The sequence below is a fragment of the Lucilia cuprina genome, chromosome 6, assembly GCF_022045245.1.
Source record: "Lucilia cuprina isolate Lc7/37 chromosome 6, ASM2204524v1, whole genome shotgun sequence".
Taxonomy (NCBI): Eukaryota; Metazoa; Arthropoda; class Insecta; order Diptera; family Calliphoridae; genus Lucilia; species Lucilia cuprina.
Genome location: NC_060954.1, coordinates 5,939,361 through 5,954,312, shown reverse-complemented (window position 1 = coordinate 5,954,312; position 14,952 = coordinate 5,939,361). Strand labels below are relative to the sequence as shown.

At 30.3% G+C, this 14,952-nt stretch overlaps 1 protein-coding gene across 4 annotated transcripts in view; it reads left to right on the top strand.

Moving 5' to 3' along the window:
- LOC111676644 (long-chain-fatty-acid--CoA ligase 4) overlaps window positions 1-5,600 on the top strand; it is a 39,891-nt gene extending 34,291 nt beyond the window's left edge. For 2 of the 4 annotated variants that reach the window (XM_046954623.1, XM_046954624.1), the window contains 10 exons: window positions 391-453; window positions 952-1,597; window positions 1,672-1,831; window positions 1,902-2,076; window positions 2,149-2,288; window positions 2,806-2,978; window positions 3,060-3,169; window positions 3,247-3,400; window positions 3,467-3,742; window positions 5,299-5,600. In XM_046954623.1, coding sequence (XP_046810579.1) covers window positions 391-453; window positions 952-1,597; window positions 1,672-1,831; window positions 1,902-2,076; window positions 2,149-2,288; window positions 2,806-2,978; window positions 3,060-3,169; window positions 3,247-3,400; window positions 3,467-3,742; window positions 5,299-5,453 — 2,052 coding nt within the window. In that variant the 3' untranslated portion in view covers window positions 5,454-5,600. The remainder of the gene's footprint in view (window positions 1-390; window positions 454-951; window positions 1,598-1,671; window positions 1,832-1,901; window positions 2,077-2,148; window positions 2,289-2,805; window positions 2,979-3,059; window positions 3,170-3,246; window positions 3,401-3,466; window positions 3,743-5,298) is intronic. The other 2 variants (XM_046954625.1, XM_046954626.1) reach the window with 1 other exon arrangement.
- Window positions 5,601-14,952: the final 9,352 nt, after the last annotated feature.

Below are 14,952 nucleotides of genomic sequence, written 5' to 3'. Positions count from 1 at the left end.
TTCTGTTCTAGTTCTGTTCTAGTTCTGTTCTAGTTCTGTTCTAGTTCTGTTCTAGTTCTGTTCTGTTCTAGTTCTGTTCTAGTTCTGTTCTAGTTCTGTTCTGTTCTACCTCTGTTCGGGATCAGTTGTGGATCAATTTTAATATTGTTTTGCTTAAGTTCTCTCTCGATTTAATATCAGTTTTAGTTCATTTTGTGAGATCTTTATGTAAGCATTGGTAACTTCCTATTGTAATATTGAATTAGTATAAAAAATTTAATTAACTCTAATTTTGCTAATTTTAATTAAAGTAAAATTTAATAATTATTTATAATAAACTTTTATATTAAAACAATCCATTAATGCTGCGTTTTATCTAAATGAATATATTTTTTAATATATTTAAAACAGGCTTTACCCATTAATAAGACCACAATTGAGGAAAGATCAAAATATAACGAGGATGATATAGAGGTTTTGTTAATTTAAATATAAATTGTTGTATTTGATTTCATTACTCTAAATAATATATAAAATACTTCTTGATTTTTACTATAAAAAATAAACTTTGTTTTTTCCTTAAATGGCGGAAACTAACAAGGTGTTGGTTACTTTTATTCTATTAAAATTAAAAAAATAAATAAAAATAAAACAAAAACTTTGTATAAAATTTAGTTTAAATAAAAAGCACTCTTTATTAATATGAATAACAACAGGGGGTGGCAAAAACAAAAAGAGACTCCAAAAACGGTGAAAGCTCCCTTTATTTTAAAGCAAGAAAAATTAAAAGGAAAAACACCTTCTATAGTTTTCCAAACAAAAAAAAAACTATAATTTACACTTTTATTTTTAATTAATTATAAAATTATTTTAATTAAATGTGTTTTTTTTTAATTATGGGTTTAAATTTTATTAATTTTTTTTAAATAATTATTAAATAATAATATTTTTTTAATTATTTATGATTTTTAGGCAAAAATTGTTAGCAATGATGAGACGGCTCTAACTTATCGCACAACGGAACCACCTAGAGAGACACATATCAAAATGCTGCAGGACAACATAGATACTCTCGAAAAGGTTTTCAATTATGTGGCTAAAACTCATTCATCGAAACGTTGCCTGGGCACTCGTCAAATCCTCAGCGAAGAGGATGAGCTACAGCCCAATGGTCGTGTTTTCAAGAAATACAATATGGGCGAATACAAATGGAAGAATTTCATAGAAGCTGAACGTATGGCAGCTGCTTTTGGTCGTGGTCTGCGTGAGTGTGGTCAGGAACCCCGTAAGAATATTGTTATCTTTGCCGAGACACGTGCCGAATGGATGATTGCCGCTCATGGTTGTTTCAAACAATCCATGTCGATTGTTACCGTCTATGCCACTTTGGGTGATGAGGGTGTGGCCCATTGTATTAGTGAAACTGAAGTGACCACCGTCATTACTTCTCACGATTTGTTGCCTAAATTTAAGGTTTTATTGGATAAATGTCCCCAGGTTGATACCATCATTTATATGGAAGATCAATTACATAAAACTGATACTACTGGCTTCAAGGAAGGTGTTAAGATTTTGCCTTTCTCTGAGGTCGTGCGCAGTGGTCAAGATAGTAAATTTGGTAAGTTTGTTACTTTTATCTAACTCAGCTTAAAGCAATTTTAATCTTAATTAAAAAAAATTTTCTTTTTATAGAAAATGTTCCTCCTAAGGGTGATGATATTGCTATTATTATGTACACTTCCGGCTCAACTGGCACACCCAAGGGTGTCTGTTTGTCACACAAAAATTGCATTGCCACCATGAAAGGTTTCGTTGATGTCGTACCCATCTATCCCGATGATGTTTTAATTGGGTAAGTTAATAGATTTTCATCTATAACAATCAGATATTATAAGTTTATTTTTTTTTAATTTTTCAAACAGCTTCCTTCCCTTGGCCCATGTCTTTGAATTGGTGGCCGAAAGTGTTTGTCTAATGACCGGTGTTCCCATTGGTTATTCTACTCCCTTGACTTTAATCGATACTAGTAGTAAGATCATGAGAGGCTGCAAAGGTGATGCTACTGTTTTAAAACCCACTTGCATGACCACAGTACCGGTTAGTATTTGTTATTTGAATTTCTTTTATAAATATGAAAATTAATAACATTTTCCTACTGTTATATTACAGCTTATATTGGATCGTATCTCTAAGGGTATTAATGATAAAGTTAATTCCGGTTCGGCCTTCAAGAAAGCTCTATTCCAATTTTTATATCAATACAAAGTTAAATGGTTCCAAAGAGGTTATGAGACTCCTTTGATTGACAAGTAAGTTTAACTTTACAACAATTTAGATACCTTGAAATCAAGACCAGTTCCGGTCCAGTTGTAGATCAGTTATAGTTCAGTTCTAGTTCAATTCTAGTTCAGTTCTAGTTCAGTTCTAGTTCAGTTCTAGTTCAGTTCTAGTTCAGTTCTAATTCAGTTCTGGTTCAGTTCTAGTTCAGTTCTAGTTCAGTTCTAGTTGAGTTCTAGTTCAGTTCTAGTTCAGTTCTAGTTCAGTTCTAGTTCAGTTCTAGTTCAGTTCTAGTTCAGTTCTAGTTCAGTTCTAGTTCAGTTCTAGTTCAGTTCTAGTTCAGTTCTAGTTCAGTTCTAGTTCAGTTCTAGTTCAGTTCTAGTTCAGTTCTAGTTCAGTTCTAGTTCAGTTCTAGTTCAGTTCTGTTCTAGATCTTGTAGATCTATTCTAGACCTGTTTAAGATTAATTCTAGATAAATTTCAGACGATTTTAAGATCTTTTCTGGTTCTCTTCTCATTCAATCTTCTTATTTTTTTCTATTTTTCCAGAATGGTTTTCAAAAAGGTTGCCAAACTTATGGGTGGTCGTGTTCGCATAATGATGTCTGGTGGTGCTCCTCTCTCACCCGATACTCACGAACAAATTAAGACCTGTTTGTGTGTGGATTTAATACAAGGTTATGGCTTAACTGAAACTACTTCCGGTGCCACTGTTATGGACTGTAAGTTTTATTTTGTTTTAAAAAATAATAAAATTTTACTAGATTTTTTTTTCTTAAACATTGCTTTTCTTAAATTTTTAGACCGTGATACCCAGTATGGACGCGTTGGTGCTCCTTTAACTGTTTCCGAAATTCGTTTAGTCAATTGGGAAGAAGGTGGCTATAGAATAACCAATAAACCTTATCCTCAAGTAAGTGTCTATCACATTCGTTTAGACTTTGTTTTGGTTTCAACTAAATTCGTTTATTTTTTTTTTGTGTTTTACAGGGTGAAGTTCTTGTTGGTGGCGAATGTGTTTCCATGGGCTATTATAAATTGCCCTCAAAAACCGCTGAAGAATTCTTTGAAGAGGATGGCAAACGCTGGTTCAAAACCGGTGATATTGGTGAAATGCATCCCGATGGCGTACTTAAAATCATTGGTAAGCATTTTTTAATTTTTTTCTTCATTTAATTGTTTTAAAACTGTTTTTTGATTTCTCTTTTAGATCGTAAAAAGGATTTGGTTAAATTGCAAGCTGGTGAATATGTTTCTTTGGGCAAAGTAGAATCAGAATTGAAGACATGTCCATTGATTGAAAACATTTGCGTGTATGGTGATCCCACAAAACAATTCACTGTTGCTTTGGTGGTGCCCAATCAAAAGCATTTGGAAGAATTAGCACATCGTCAGGGTTTGGAAAGCAAATCATTCGAAGACCTCTGCTCTAATCCCGTAATGGAAAAGGCGGTCATTAAGGAAATGGCCGAACATGCTAGAAAATGTAGGTTTTTTTTATTTGAAGTCAAAATGATTTTAAACTTACTAAAACTGAATTGGAATTTAAATAAAACTGAACTGAAACTTAACTCCAACAGAACTATAACAGAACTTTAACAGAATTATAAAAGAACTATAAAAGAACTAGAACAGAACTAGAACAGAACTAGAACAGAACTAGAACAGAACTAGAACAGAATTAGAATAGAACTAGAACAGAACTAGAACAGAACTAGAACAGAACTAGAACAGAACTAGAACAGAACTAGAACAGAAATAGAACTGAACTAGAACAGAACTAGAACAGAACTAGAACAGAACTAGAACAGAACTAGAACAGAACTAGAACAGAACTAGAACAGAACTAGAACACAACTAGAACAGAACTAGAACAGAACTAGAACAGAACTAGAACTGAACTAGAACTGAACTAGAACTGAACTAGAACTGAACTAGAACTGAACTAGAACTGAACTATAACAGAACTATAACTGAACTAGAACTGAACTAGAACTGAACTAGAACTTAACTAGAACTGAACTAGAACTGAACTAGAACTGAACTAGAACTGAACTAGAACTGAACTAGAACTGAACTAGAACTGAACTAGAACTGAACTAGAACTGAACTAGAACTGAACTAGAACTGAACTAGAACTGAACTAGAACTGAACTAGAACTGAACTAGAACTGAACTAGAACTGAACTAGAACTGAACTAGAACTACTAGACTGAACTAGAACTGAACTAGAACTGAACTAGAACTGAACTAGAACTGAACTAGAACTGAACTAGAACTGAACTAGAACTGAACTAGAACTGAACTAGAACTGAACTAGAACTGAACTAGAACTGAACTAGAACTGAACTAGAACTGAACTAGAACTGAACTAGAACTGAACTAGAACTGAACTAGAACTGAACTAGAACTGAACTAGAACTGAACTAGAACTGAACTAGAACTGAACTAGAACTGAACTAGAACTGAACTAGAACTGAACTAGAACTGAACTAGAACTGAACTAGAACTGAACTAGAACTGAACTAGAACTGAACTAGAACTGAACTAGAACTGAACTAGAACTGAACTAGAACTGAACTAGAACTGAACTAGAACTGAACTAGAACTGAACTAGAACTGAACTAGAACTGAACTAGAACTGAACTAGAACTGAACTAGAACTGAACTAGAACTGAATTAGAACTGAACTAGAACTGAACTAGAACTGAACTAGAACTGAACTAGAACTGAACTAGAACTGAACTAGAACTGAACTAGAACTGAACTAGAACTGAACTAGAACTGAACTAGAACTGAACTAGAACGAACTAGAACTGAACTAGAACTGAACTAGAACTGAACTAGAACTGAACTAGAACTGAACTAGAACTGAACTAGAACTGAACTAGAACTGAACTAGAATTGAACAAGAATTGAACTAGAACTGAACTAGAACTGAACTAGAACTGAACTAGAACTGAACTAGAACTGAACAAGAACTAAACTATAATTTATAATTATTTTCTAACAGTGATGCTTAATTCATATTCTTTTTTTTAGGCAAATTACAAAAATACGAAGTCCCCGCCGCCATAACTTTGTGCAAAGAAGTTTGGTCTCCCGATATGGGTTTGGTAACCGCTGCCTTTAAACTGAAACGCAAAGATATTCAAGATAAATATCAACACGATATCAATCGCATGTATGCCTCATGAAAGTGACTAAATCATTAGTTTTAGTTTTACTAAACAAAACAACAAAAAACAAACAGCATCTAAATGAAAGCTAAAAAATCTTTTTTTGAAATATAAATAACAAAGAAATTTTCATACTTTCTTCATTTCATACACTTTAATTAAAAGGAAAAAACACAAACAAAAACTTTTCTCCTGTCCTACAAAATTCCTTTCCCTCTTAATATCCCTTAACACTTTGACCTTTTAATAACAATTTTTTTTCTTAAACCAGCAATATTTCAACAAAAACTAACTGCATACTAAAACAAGTAAATAACTTATTTATTTTAAATAAAAAAGTATAAAAACAAAAAAACTACACAAATAAATGTAAATTTAAAATTAAAAAAAAATAACTGGAAATAAAGAAAACTAGAAAAAACATCATTAGCTAAGAAAAGAGCAAAAAACAACCAGTAAAAAAATTAAACTTACAAATTAATAGAAAATTAAAACAATAAATTAAAATTAGTTTGTTTTAATTTAAAAAATAAAATTAACAACAACAAAACAAAAAATTAACTTTGTAAAATATTGATCTTTAAACATTTATTATTATAAATTAATATTATTATAAAACTAAAAAAACAACAACAAGTTCTAAAGTTTTTATTTTTATTAAAACAAAAAAATGCGAAAAAATTACAAAAAATTTTAAAATTGAATTTTTATTTAAATTTTGTTAAAAATGAATTATTTTATTTTCCTTTTCCAAAGGCTTTAAGTAAATTTATTAAATTATATAAAAATGAATATTTAAATCATTTTTTGTTGCAAAAAAAAAAAACATTTTTTAATTTCCTTTTTTTGTTAAAAATAATAATAATAATAAAAAAAATTATTGTAAATTTTTATTATACCAGAATTATTAAATTACTATTATTTTTTTTTATATTATTTGAAATTAGCCTTTAGTACTAATTGCAAATTGTTATTAATTAAGTGTATTAAGTACTTTTTTTTTAAATAGTAAAGCTAAATTTAAGATTTAGTATTAAACATGTAAAATGTTTAAAAACATTTTATTGTTTATTATTATTTTCTTTTTTAGAGAAGACTTAAGAAAGAGCCAGTAATTTTTAATAAAAACCAAGAGAAAAACATACAAAAAATAAAATGAATAAATTATAAAAAAATAAACAAAAAATATAAAAAATAAATGTTGTATTTATTTGGTTAAAGAAAAAGAAAAATAAAAGTGAAACCTTGAAAGAAATTCTATTAAGTTCTGAATCTGTTGCATATCAGTTTTAGTTCAGTTCTAAATCAACTCTAGTTCTGTTTTAAATTAACTATAATTCATTTCTGTTTTTGTTGTTGCTCAGTTCAAGTTTAAGTCTAGTTCAGTTTTACTTCAGTTCTTAATTAAACTAAGTTTAGTCTAGTCCAGTTCTTCATCAATTTAATTCCGTTCATCAATTTAATTCAGTTCTAAATCAACTACAGTTCAGTTTTCTATCAACCCCATTTCAATTCTGGTTCAGGTTCTAGTTTAGTTTTAGTTCAGTTCTAAATCAGTTCTACTTCAGTTTTAGTTCTGTTCTAGTTCTGTTCTAGTTCTGTTCTAGTTCTAGTTCTAGTTCTGTTCTAGTTCTGTTTTAGTTCTGTTGTAGTTCTGTTGCAGTTCTTTTGCCGTTTTGTTCTACTTCTGTTAAGTTCTAGTTTAGTTCTAGTTCTGTTCTAGTTCTGCTCTAGTTCTGTTCTTGTTTTGTTCTACTTTTGTTAAGTTCTAGTTTTGTTGTAGCTCTGTTCTAGTTCTGTTCTAGTTTTGTTCTAGTTTTGTTCTAGTTCTGTTCTAGTTCTGTTCTAGTTCTGTTCTAATTCTGTTCTAGTTCTGTTCTAGTTCTGTTCTAGTTCTGTTCTAGTTCTGATATAGTTATGTTCTAGTTATGGTCTAGTTATGTTCTAGTTATGTTCTAGTTATGTTCTAGTTATGTTCTAGTTATGTTCTAGTTATGTTATGTTCTAGTTATGTTATGTTCTAGTTATGTTCTAGTTATGTTCTAGTTATGTTATGTTCTAGTTATGTTATGTTCTAGTTCTGTTCTAGTTTTGTTCTAGTTCTGTTCTAGTTCTGTTCTAGTTCTGTTCTAGTTCTGTTCTAGTTTTGTTCTAGTTTTGTTCTAGTTCTGTTCTAGTTCTGTACTAGTTCTGTTCTAGTTCTGTTCTAGTTCTGTTCTAGTTCTGTTCTAGTTCTGTTCTAGTTCTGTTCTAGTTCTGTTCTAGTTCTGTTCTAGTTCTGTTTTAGTTCTGTTGTAGTTCTGTTGCAGTTCTTTTGTCGTTTTGTTCTACTTCTGTTAAGTTCTAGTTTAGTTCTAGTTCTGTTCTTGTTTTGTTCTACTTCTGTTAAGTTCTACTTCTGTTCTAGTTCAGTTCTAGTTCTGTTCTAGTTCAGTTCTAGTTTTGTTCTAGTTCTGTTCTAGTTCTGTTCTAGTTCTGTTCTAGTTCTGTTCTAGTTCTGTTCTAGTTCTGTTCTAGTTCTGTTCTAGTTCTGTTCTAATTCTGTTCTAGTTCTGTTCTAGTTCTGTTCTAGTTCTGTTCTAGTTCTGTTCTAGTTCTGTTCTAGTTCTGTTCTAGTTCTGTTCTAGTTCTGTTATAGTTCTGTTATAGTTTTGTTCTAGTTCTGTTCTAGTTTTGTTCTAGTTTTGTTCTAGTTCTGTTCTAGTTCTGTTCTAGTTCTGTTCTAGTTCTGTTCTAGTTCTGATCTAGTTCAGTTCTAGTTATGTTCTAGTTCTGTTCTAGTTCTGTTTTAGTTCTGTTCTAGTTCTGTTCTAGTTTTGTTCTAGTTCTGTTCTAGTTCTGTTCTAGTTCTGTTCTACTTCTGTTCTAGTTCTGTTCTAGTTCTGTTCTAGTTCTGTTCTAGTTCTGTTCTAGTTCTGTTCTAGTTCTGTTCTAGTTATGTTCTAGTTCTGTTCTAGTTCTGTTCTAGTTCTGTTCTAGTTCTGTTCTAGTTCTGTTCTAGTTCTGTTCTAGTTCTGTTCTAGTTCTGTTCTAGTTCTGTTCTAGTTCTGTTCTAGTTCTGTTCTAGTTCTGTTCTAGTTCTGTTCTAGTTCTGTTCTAGTTCTGTTCTAGTTCTGTTCTAGTTCTGTTCTAGTTCTGTTCTAGGTCTGTTCTAGTTCTGTTTTAGTTCTGTTCTAGTTCTGTTCTAGTTCTGTTCTAGTTCTGTTCTTGTTCTGTTCTAGTTCTGTTCTAGTTCTGTTCTAGTTTTGTTCTAGTTCTGTTCTAGTTCTGTTCTAGTTCTGTTCTAGTTCTGTTCTAGTTCTGTTCTAGTTCTGTTCTAGTTCTGTTCTAGTTCTGTTCTAGTTCTGTTCTAGTTCTGTTCTAGTTCTGTTCTAGTTCTGTTCTAGTTCTGTTCTAGTTCTGTTCTAGTTCTGTTCTAGTTCTGTTCTAGTTCTGTTCTAGTTCTGTTCTAGTTCTGTTCTAGTTCTGTTCTAGTTTGTTCTAGTTCTGTTCTAGTTCTGTTCTAGTTCTGTTCTAGTTCTGTTCTAGTTCTGTTCTAGTTCTGTTCTAGTTCTGTTCTAGTTCTGTTCTAGTTCTGTTCTAGTTCTGTTCTAGTTCTGTTCTAGTTCTGTTCTAGTTCTGTTCTAGTTCTGTTCTAGTTCTGTTCTAGTTCTGTTCTAGTTCTGTTCTAGTTCTGTTTAGTCTGTTCTAGTTCTGTTCTAGTTCTGTTCTAATTCTGTTCTAGTTCTGTTCTAGTTCTGTTCTAGTTCTGTTCTAGTTCTGTTCTAGTTCTGTTCTAGTTCTGTTCTAGTTCTGTTCTAGTTCTGTTCTAGTTCTGTTCTGTTCTGTTCTAGTTCTGTTCTAGTTCTGTTCTAGTTTGTTCTAGTTCTGTTCTAGTTCTGTTCTAGTTCTGTTCTAGTTCTGTTCTAGTTCTGTTCTAGTTCTGTTCTAGTTCTGTTCTAGTTCTGTTCTAGTTCTGTTCTAGTTCTGTTCTAGTTCTGTTCTAGTTCTGTTCTAGTTCTGTTCTAGTCTGTTCTAGTTCTGTGTTCTAGTTCTGTTCTAGTTCTTTCTATGTTCTAGTTTTTCTTTCTGTTCTAGTTGTAGTAGTTTCTAGTTGTAGTACATTTCTAGTACAGATCTAGTTCAGTACTTGTTTAGTTCCTCTTTTTTAGAATGTTTTTTATGCCGATATCCATTTTATATCAATATCATTCTACATAAAAAATTAAACGTTTCAATATTTGTTCGACAGCAAAACATCCGTTTTTGTTTATATTTTATTATAGTTAAACTTTTTTGTTATTAAAATATTTTTTTGTTTCACAATTTATGTCTAGTTTTCAATTTTCATATTTTATTTTATTGCATCATGACATTTGATGGATTGATGTCCTACATAAAAATTGTATAAATATACAATGTACATGTACATACATATGTATTTGTGTACTTACTCCAATATGCAACAATATGACAACAATAAAGTCATGTAAATCGAGAATATAAAAAAAGGTTTGTAAATATATTTAAAGTACATAAACATACAAATAACTTGTACAAATACATAGTTGCAAATATTTGTACATGTATTTTTGTAAATTGCTACAATGTGTGATAAAGTAAATAAGTGAACTACAGGACTAACTGGAAAGAACAAGTTCTCAACTTTATTTTATCATTATTATTTTAATCTTAATTTATAACTTAATTCCCTAAAAATTTAAGATTTTGTCATATATATTTCTTTACATATTTTTATCTTTTTTAGTCCACTGTCTTTATATGCAAGTACTATTTGTGTCAATGTCTATTCTAACCATTTCAATTACTTTGACTGACAATTTCTAAACTAAAAGGAATAACAATCATTTAATGGCGCTTATAGTTGTACAACTATGTTATAAACTAGACATAAAAGATACTAAAATACAAAGTGGCCTTCAAAAAAACTGAAAGCGAAATTATTTAGAGAAACAAATTGAAATTAATAAAAAACATATATAAATCTTTATGTACAAAACACAGGAAATTATATTCTAACTGTAAAAGAACACAGACAACTATGAGTCCGGTTTAGTGAAGCAATAGCATGTCTCTGTTATTAAATGGAACCTACAACCTCTCGAGCCCATACTTACACTTACATTATCATATGATTACTTTCAAAGTTGCTTTCCTATTTTTAATTTATTTCTCTAAAGTTATACTCTTTATAGTTTGTTGAATGGAAATTAGTAATATCTAATTATTATCGGCATTATTTGCCTCTTTCCTTTGACATCATGTAAGAGGAGTATGTTTGAGTTAAATCAGGAAAAAATCTTTACTGTTGGCTGCACTTGAGAAAAGCAACAATATTTATTAAATAAACAATATTAACACAGAGAGAGATAAGTGTGTCAGTAATGTATACATATGCATAGCATGAAAATTTTGCTCGGCAGTTTTATGGGCGTCCAAGGACAGAACGGAACAAGAACAGAACTAGAACAGAACTAGAACAGAACTAGAACAGAACTAGAACAGAACTAGAACAGAACTAGAACAGAACTAGAACAGAACTAGAACAGAACTAGAACAGAACTAGAACAGAACTAGAACAGAACTAGAACAGAACTAGAACAGAACTAGAACAGAACTAGAACAGAACTAGAACAGAACTAGAACAGAACTAGAACAGAACTAGAACAGAACTAGAACAGAACTAGAACAGAACTAGAACAGAACTAGAACAGAACTAGAACAGAACTAGAACAGAACTAGAACAGAACTAGAACAGAACTAGAACAGAACTAGAACAGAACTAGAACAGAACTAGAACAGAACTAGAACAGAACTAGAACAGAACTAGAACAGAACTAGAACAGAACTAGAACAGAACTAGAACAGAACTAGAACAGAACTAGAACAGAACTAGAACAGAACTAGAACAGAACTAGAACAGAACTAGAACAGAACTAGAACAGAACTAGAACAGAACTAGAACAGAACTAGAACAGAACTAGAACAGAACTAGAACAGAACTAGAACAGAACTAGAACAGAACTAGAACAGAACTAGAACAGAACTAGAACAGAACTAGAACAGAACTAGAACAGAACTAGAACAGAACTAGAACAGAACTAGAACAGAACTAGAACAGAACTAGAACAGAACTAGAACAGAACTAGAACAGAACTAGAACAGAACTAGAACAGAACTAGAACAGAACTAGAACAGAACTAGAACAGAACTAGAACAGAACTAGAACAGAACTAGAACAGAACTAGAACAGAACTAGAACAGAACTAGAACAGAACTAGAACAGAACTAGAACAGAACTAGAACAGAACTAGAACAGAACTAGAACAGAACTAGAACAGAACTAGAACAGAACTAGAACAGAACTAGAACAGAACTAGAACAGAACTAGAACAGAACTAGAACAGAACTAGAACAGAACTAGAACAGAACTAACAGAACTAGAACAGAACTAGAGCAGAACTAGAACAGAACTAGAACAGAACTAGAACAGAACTAGAACAGAACTAGAACAGAACTAGAACAGAACTAGAACAGAACTAGAACAGAACTAGAACAGAACTAGAACAGAACTAGAACAGAACTAGAACAGAACTAGAACAGAACTAGAACAGAACTAGAACAGAACTAGAACAGAACTAGAACAGAACTAGAACAGAACTAGATCAGAACTAGACGGAACTAGAACATTAAACTGTAAACAAAATTAAAAACTGACATATGTCTTCTATACTGAAGGGTTTAATAGGAACTCTAGTAATAGTGGTGCTTGCAACTAGAGTAAGTACACTTGATTATGGAGGACTTGAACATATACTTATCTATGTGTGTGTGAAAATATACTTTTATATATGTGTTTTATTATGTTTATTTTCCAACATTTTTATCTGTTTTTATCCTCATAAATGACTGACTCCTGTAGCTATAAGTAGTTTTTTTTATTCATTCAGGCAACAACCTCAAGCATTGGAACAAGTTACAGCTTTTCATGTCACTTAATGTCTCAAGTTTTGTTCGAAAGCAAGTGTATAAGTATTCTATAAGTAGTTGTTGCATGTGACTCGGATGTCTGTATTCTTGTGGCTAAAACTATTAAACAATGTTAAGCTACTAAATAAACACAGTTATGAACTGATCAATATTGACATTAGAAATACAAGCAAAATAATGGTTTATTAACAGTAAATATATTATGACTTCATTGCTTTAAAACACAGCAGGACATGTTATGCTTTGTTAGACTTTAAAAAATGTAAAGCATAATTTTAGGCTACAAAATATATGTACATAAAGTAGTATATTTTTAAGATTTAAATAATAGAGATAAACAATCTGTAGACTATTTTAGTAAACTTCAATTATGCTTTCAAAAGTATAGTCTACTTTAAGGATGCATAAATTTTTAATAAATTCATAGCTATTTTATATGTTCCTTTTTTTTTGATAATTTTTATATTTATTTCAAATAAAATATTTATGATCTTTGAATTACTTACTAAAAAGTGCTGTTATATTGATGCTAAAATATGACAAATATATATTTGTTGTAGTTGTTTTATTATTACAAGAATACTGAGACCTTCTTGTTGTTATTGGTTACTATCAACTTTAGGTTTAGTGTTCAGATAATAAAACTAATAGACTGTGACAGACTGACATACAGCGATAATACAAATAAAAAAATATAAATCTCTAAAGTAGCAATAAAGTCACATACCACGACACAAAAAGAAACCCAAGAGGAAATAGGATATTAGAAATGAACTAGAATTGAACTAAAAGTGAACTAAAACTGAACTAGAACTGATATTAGAAATGAACTAGAACTGAACTAGAACTGAACTAGAACTGAACTAGAACTGAACTAGAACTGAACTAGAACTGAACTAGAACTGAACTAGAACTGAACTAGAACTGAACTAGAACTGAACTAGAACTGAACTAGAACTGAACTAGAACTGAACTAGAACTGAACTAGAACTGAACTAGAACTGAACTAGAACTGAACTAGTACTGAACTAGAACTGAACTAGAACTGAACTAGAACTGAACTAGAACTGAACTAGAACTGAACTAGAAAAAGTCAATTCTAATTATTTTAAAATTTTTAGTAAAAATTTCTATTGACTCTTCTTTTTTATGTATTTTCGTATTCTATCCTTATGACTTATGACTTTTACAAATATACTTTAGAATAATTTATACTTAATCCTCTCTCAGTCAATGAGTTATGGATAGATTTTTATTGGCAAATAAAGTGCAATAGTAAAGATATAAAAAGAAAATTTATATAAAATCGAATTAATATTTATTTGACAAAAAAAAAAAAAAAAAAAAATGCAAAGCACAAGCAGGATTAAGCTCCACAACTTATAAGAAAAAATACTTTTCTAATACCCTTAAAAGTATGCTTATATTTTTGTCAGCTCTAAAGCCTTAAATTAGACCACAAAAATTATGTTTTTTTATAGTTTTATGTTTATGTAATAAAAAAATTTCATTAAAATTTGGTTAAAAAAGAAAACAAAATCTATTATTTTGCCATCAAAGTGTATTCATATTAATTGAATAAAATCTTTTATAAAATTCAAATTTTGCTGTCAAACAAAAGCATTTTTTTAAATTTAATATAAGAAAAATGCCATAAAAATACCTTCTTAATAAAACACATACAAATTTATATTGTTATATTTTGGCACAAAAAAGAAAAGATTATAAAATATATGTTATATACTTCACAAAAATATGTCCTTGTTACCCCCATCATCATATTATTGTTTTGGTACACTCACAGAATGAGTAAAAGTTATGTTCATCTCGAGTTTCAGTTCAATTACATTTACCTTACTAACATCTTTCTGTGAGTGTACTTTCTGCTAAAGAGCATACACTGCATTGGACAGTTTGTGAAATTTAAGAGTTCAAGAATGACAAAAACCCCCCAAACTAGTTCTTTTAGCACGAAAGTGTTGTTGGTATTTTGCCCATTTAAAAAGACGCCAAACATAAATCCCGCTAAAAAGGTATAATTCATAATAAAACACTCATATGTGTTAAGGTCCTTTCGAAAATATATGTACTTATGTATATTTCTGTTAATACATACCAAAGTTAAGTTTTTATTTTTCAACTACATACAATATAAAAATATTTACACATAAAGTTACTGAACCCGAATTATGTTATTTTTTATTTAAAAATTATTATTTTATTGTTGTTTTGCGAAAAAGAACGTAATAACATGAGCATTTTGTTGCAAATTTATTAACTGCATTGAGAATAAATTTTGAAAAAGAACTAACATTTATGGGTATTTTTTTTTCCTAGACATACAACAAAACTTTAGAGAATAAACAATTTTAAAGTAAAAGCATTTTCTTGCGAAGCCTTAAGATATGCTATAAATTATAAACAATAAATAGATAGAGAGATAGATAGACTTATTAATCAACTACTAACTAAGGAACTAGAACAGAACTAGAACAGAACTAGAACAGAACTAGAACAGAACTAGAAC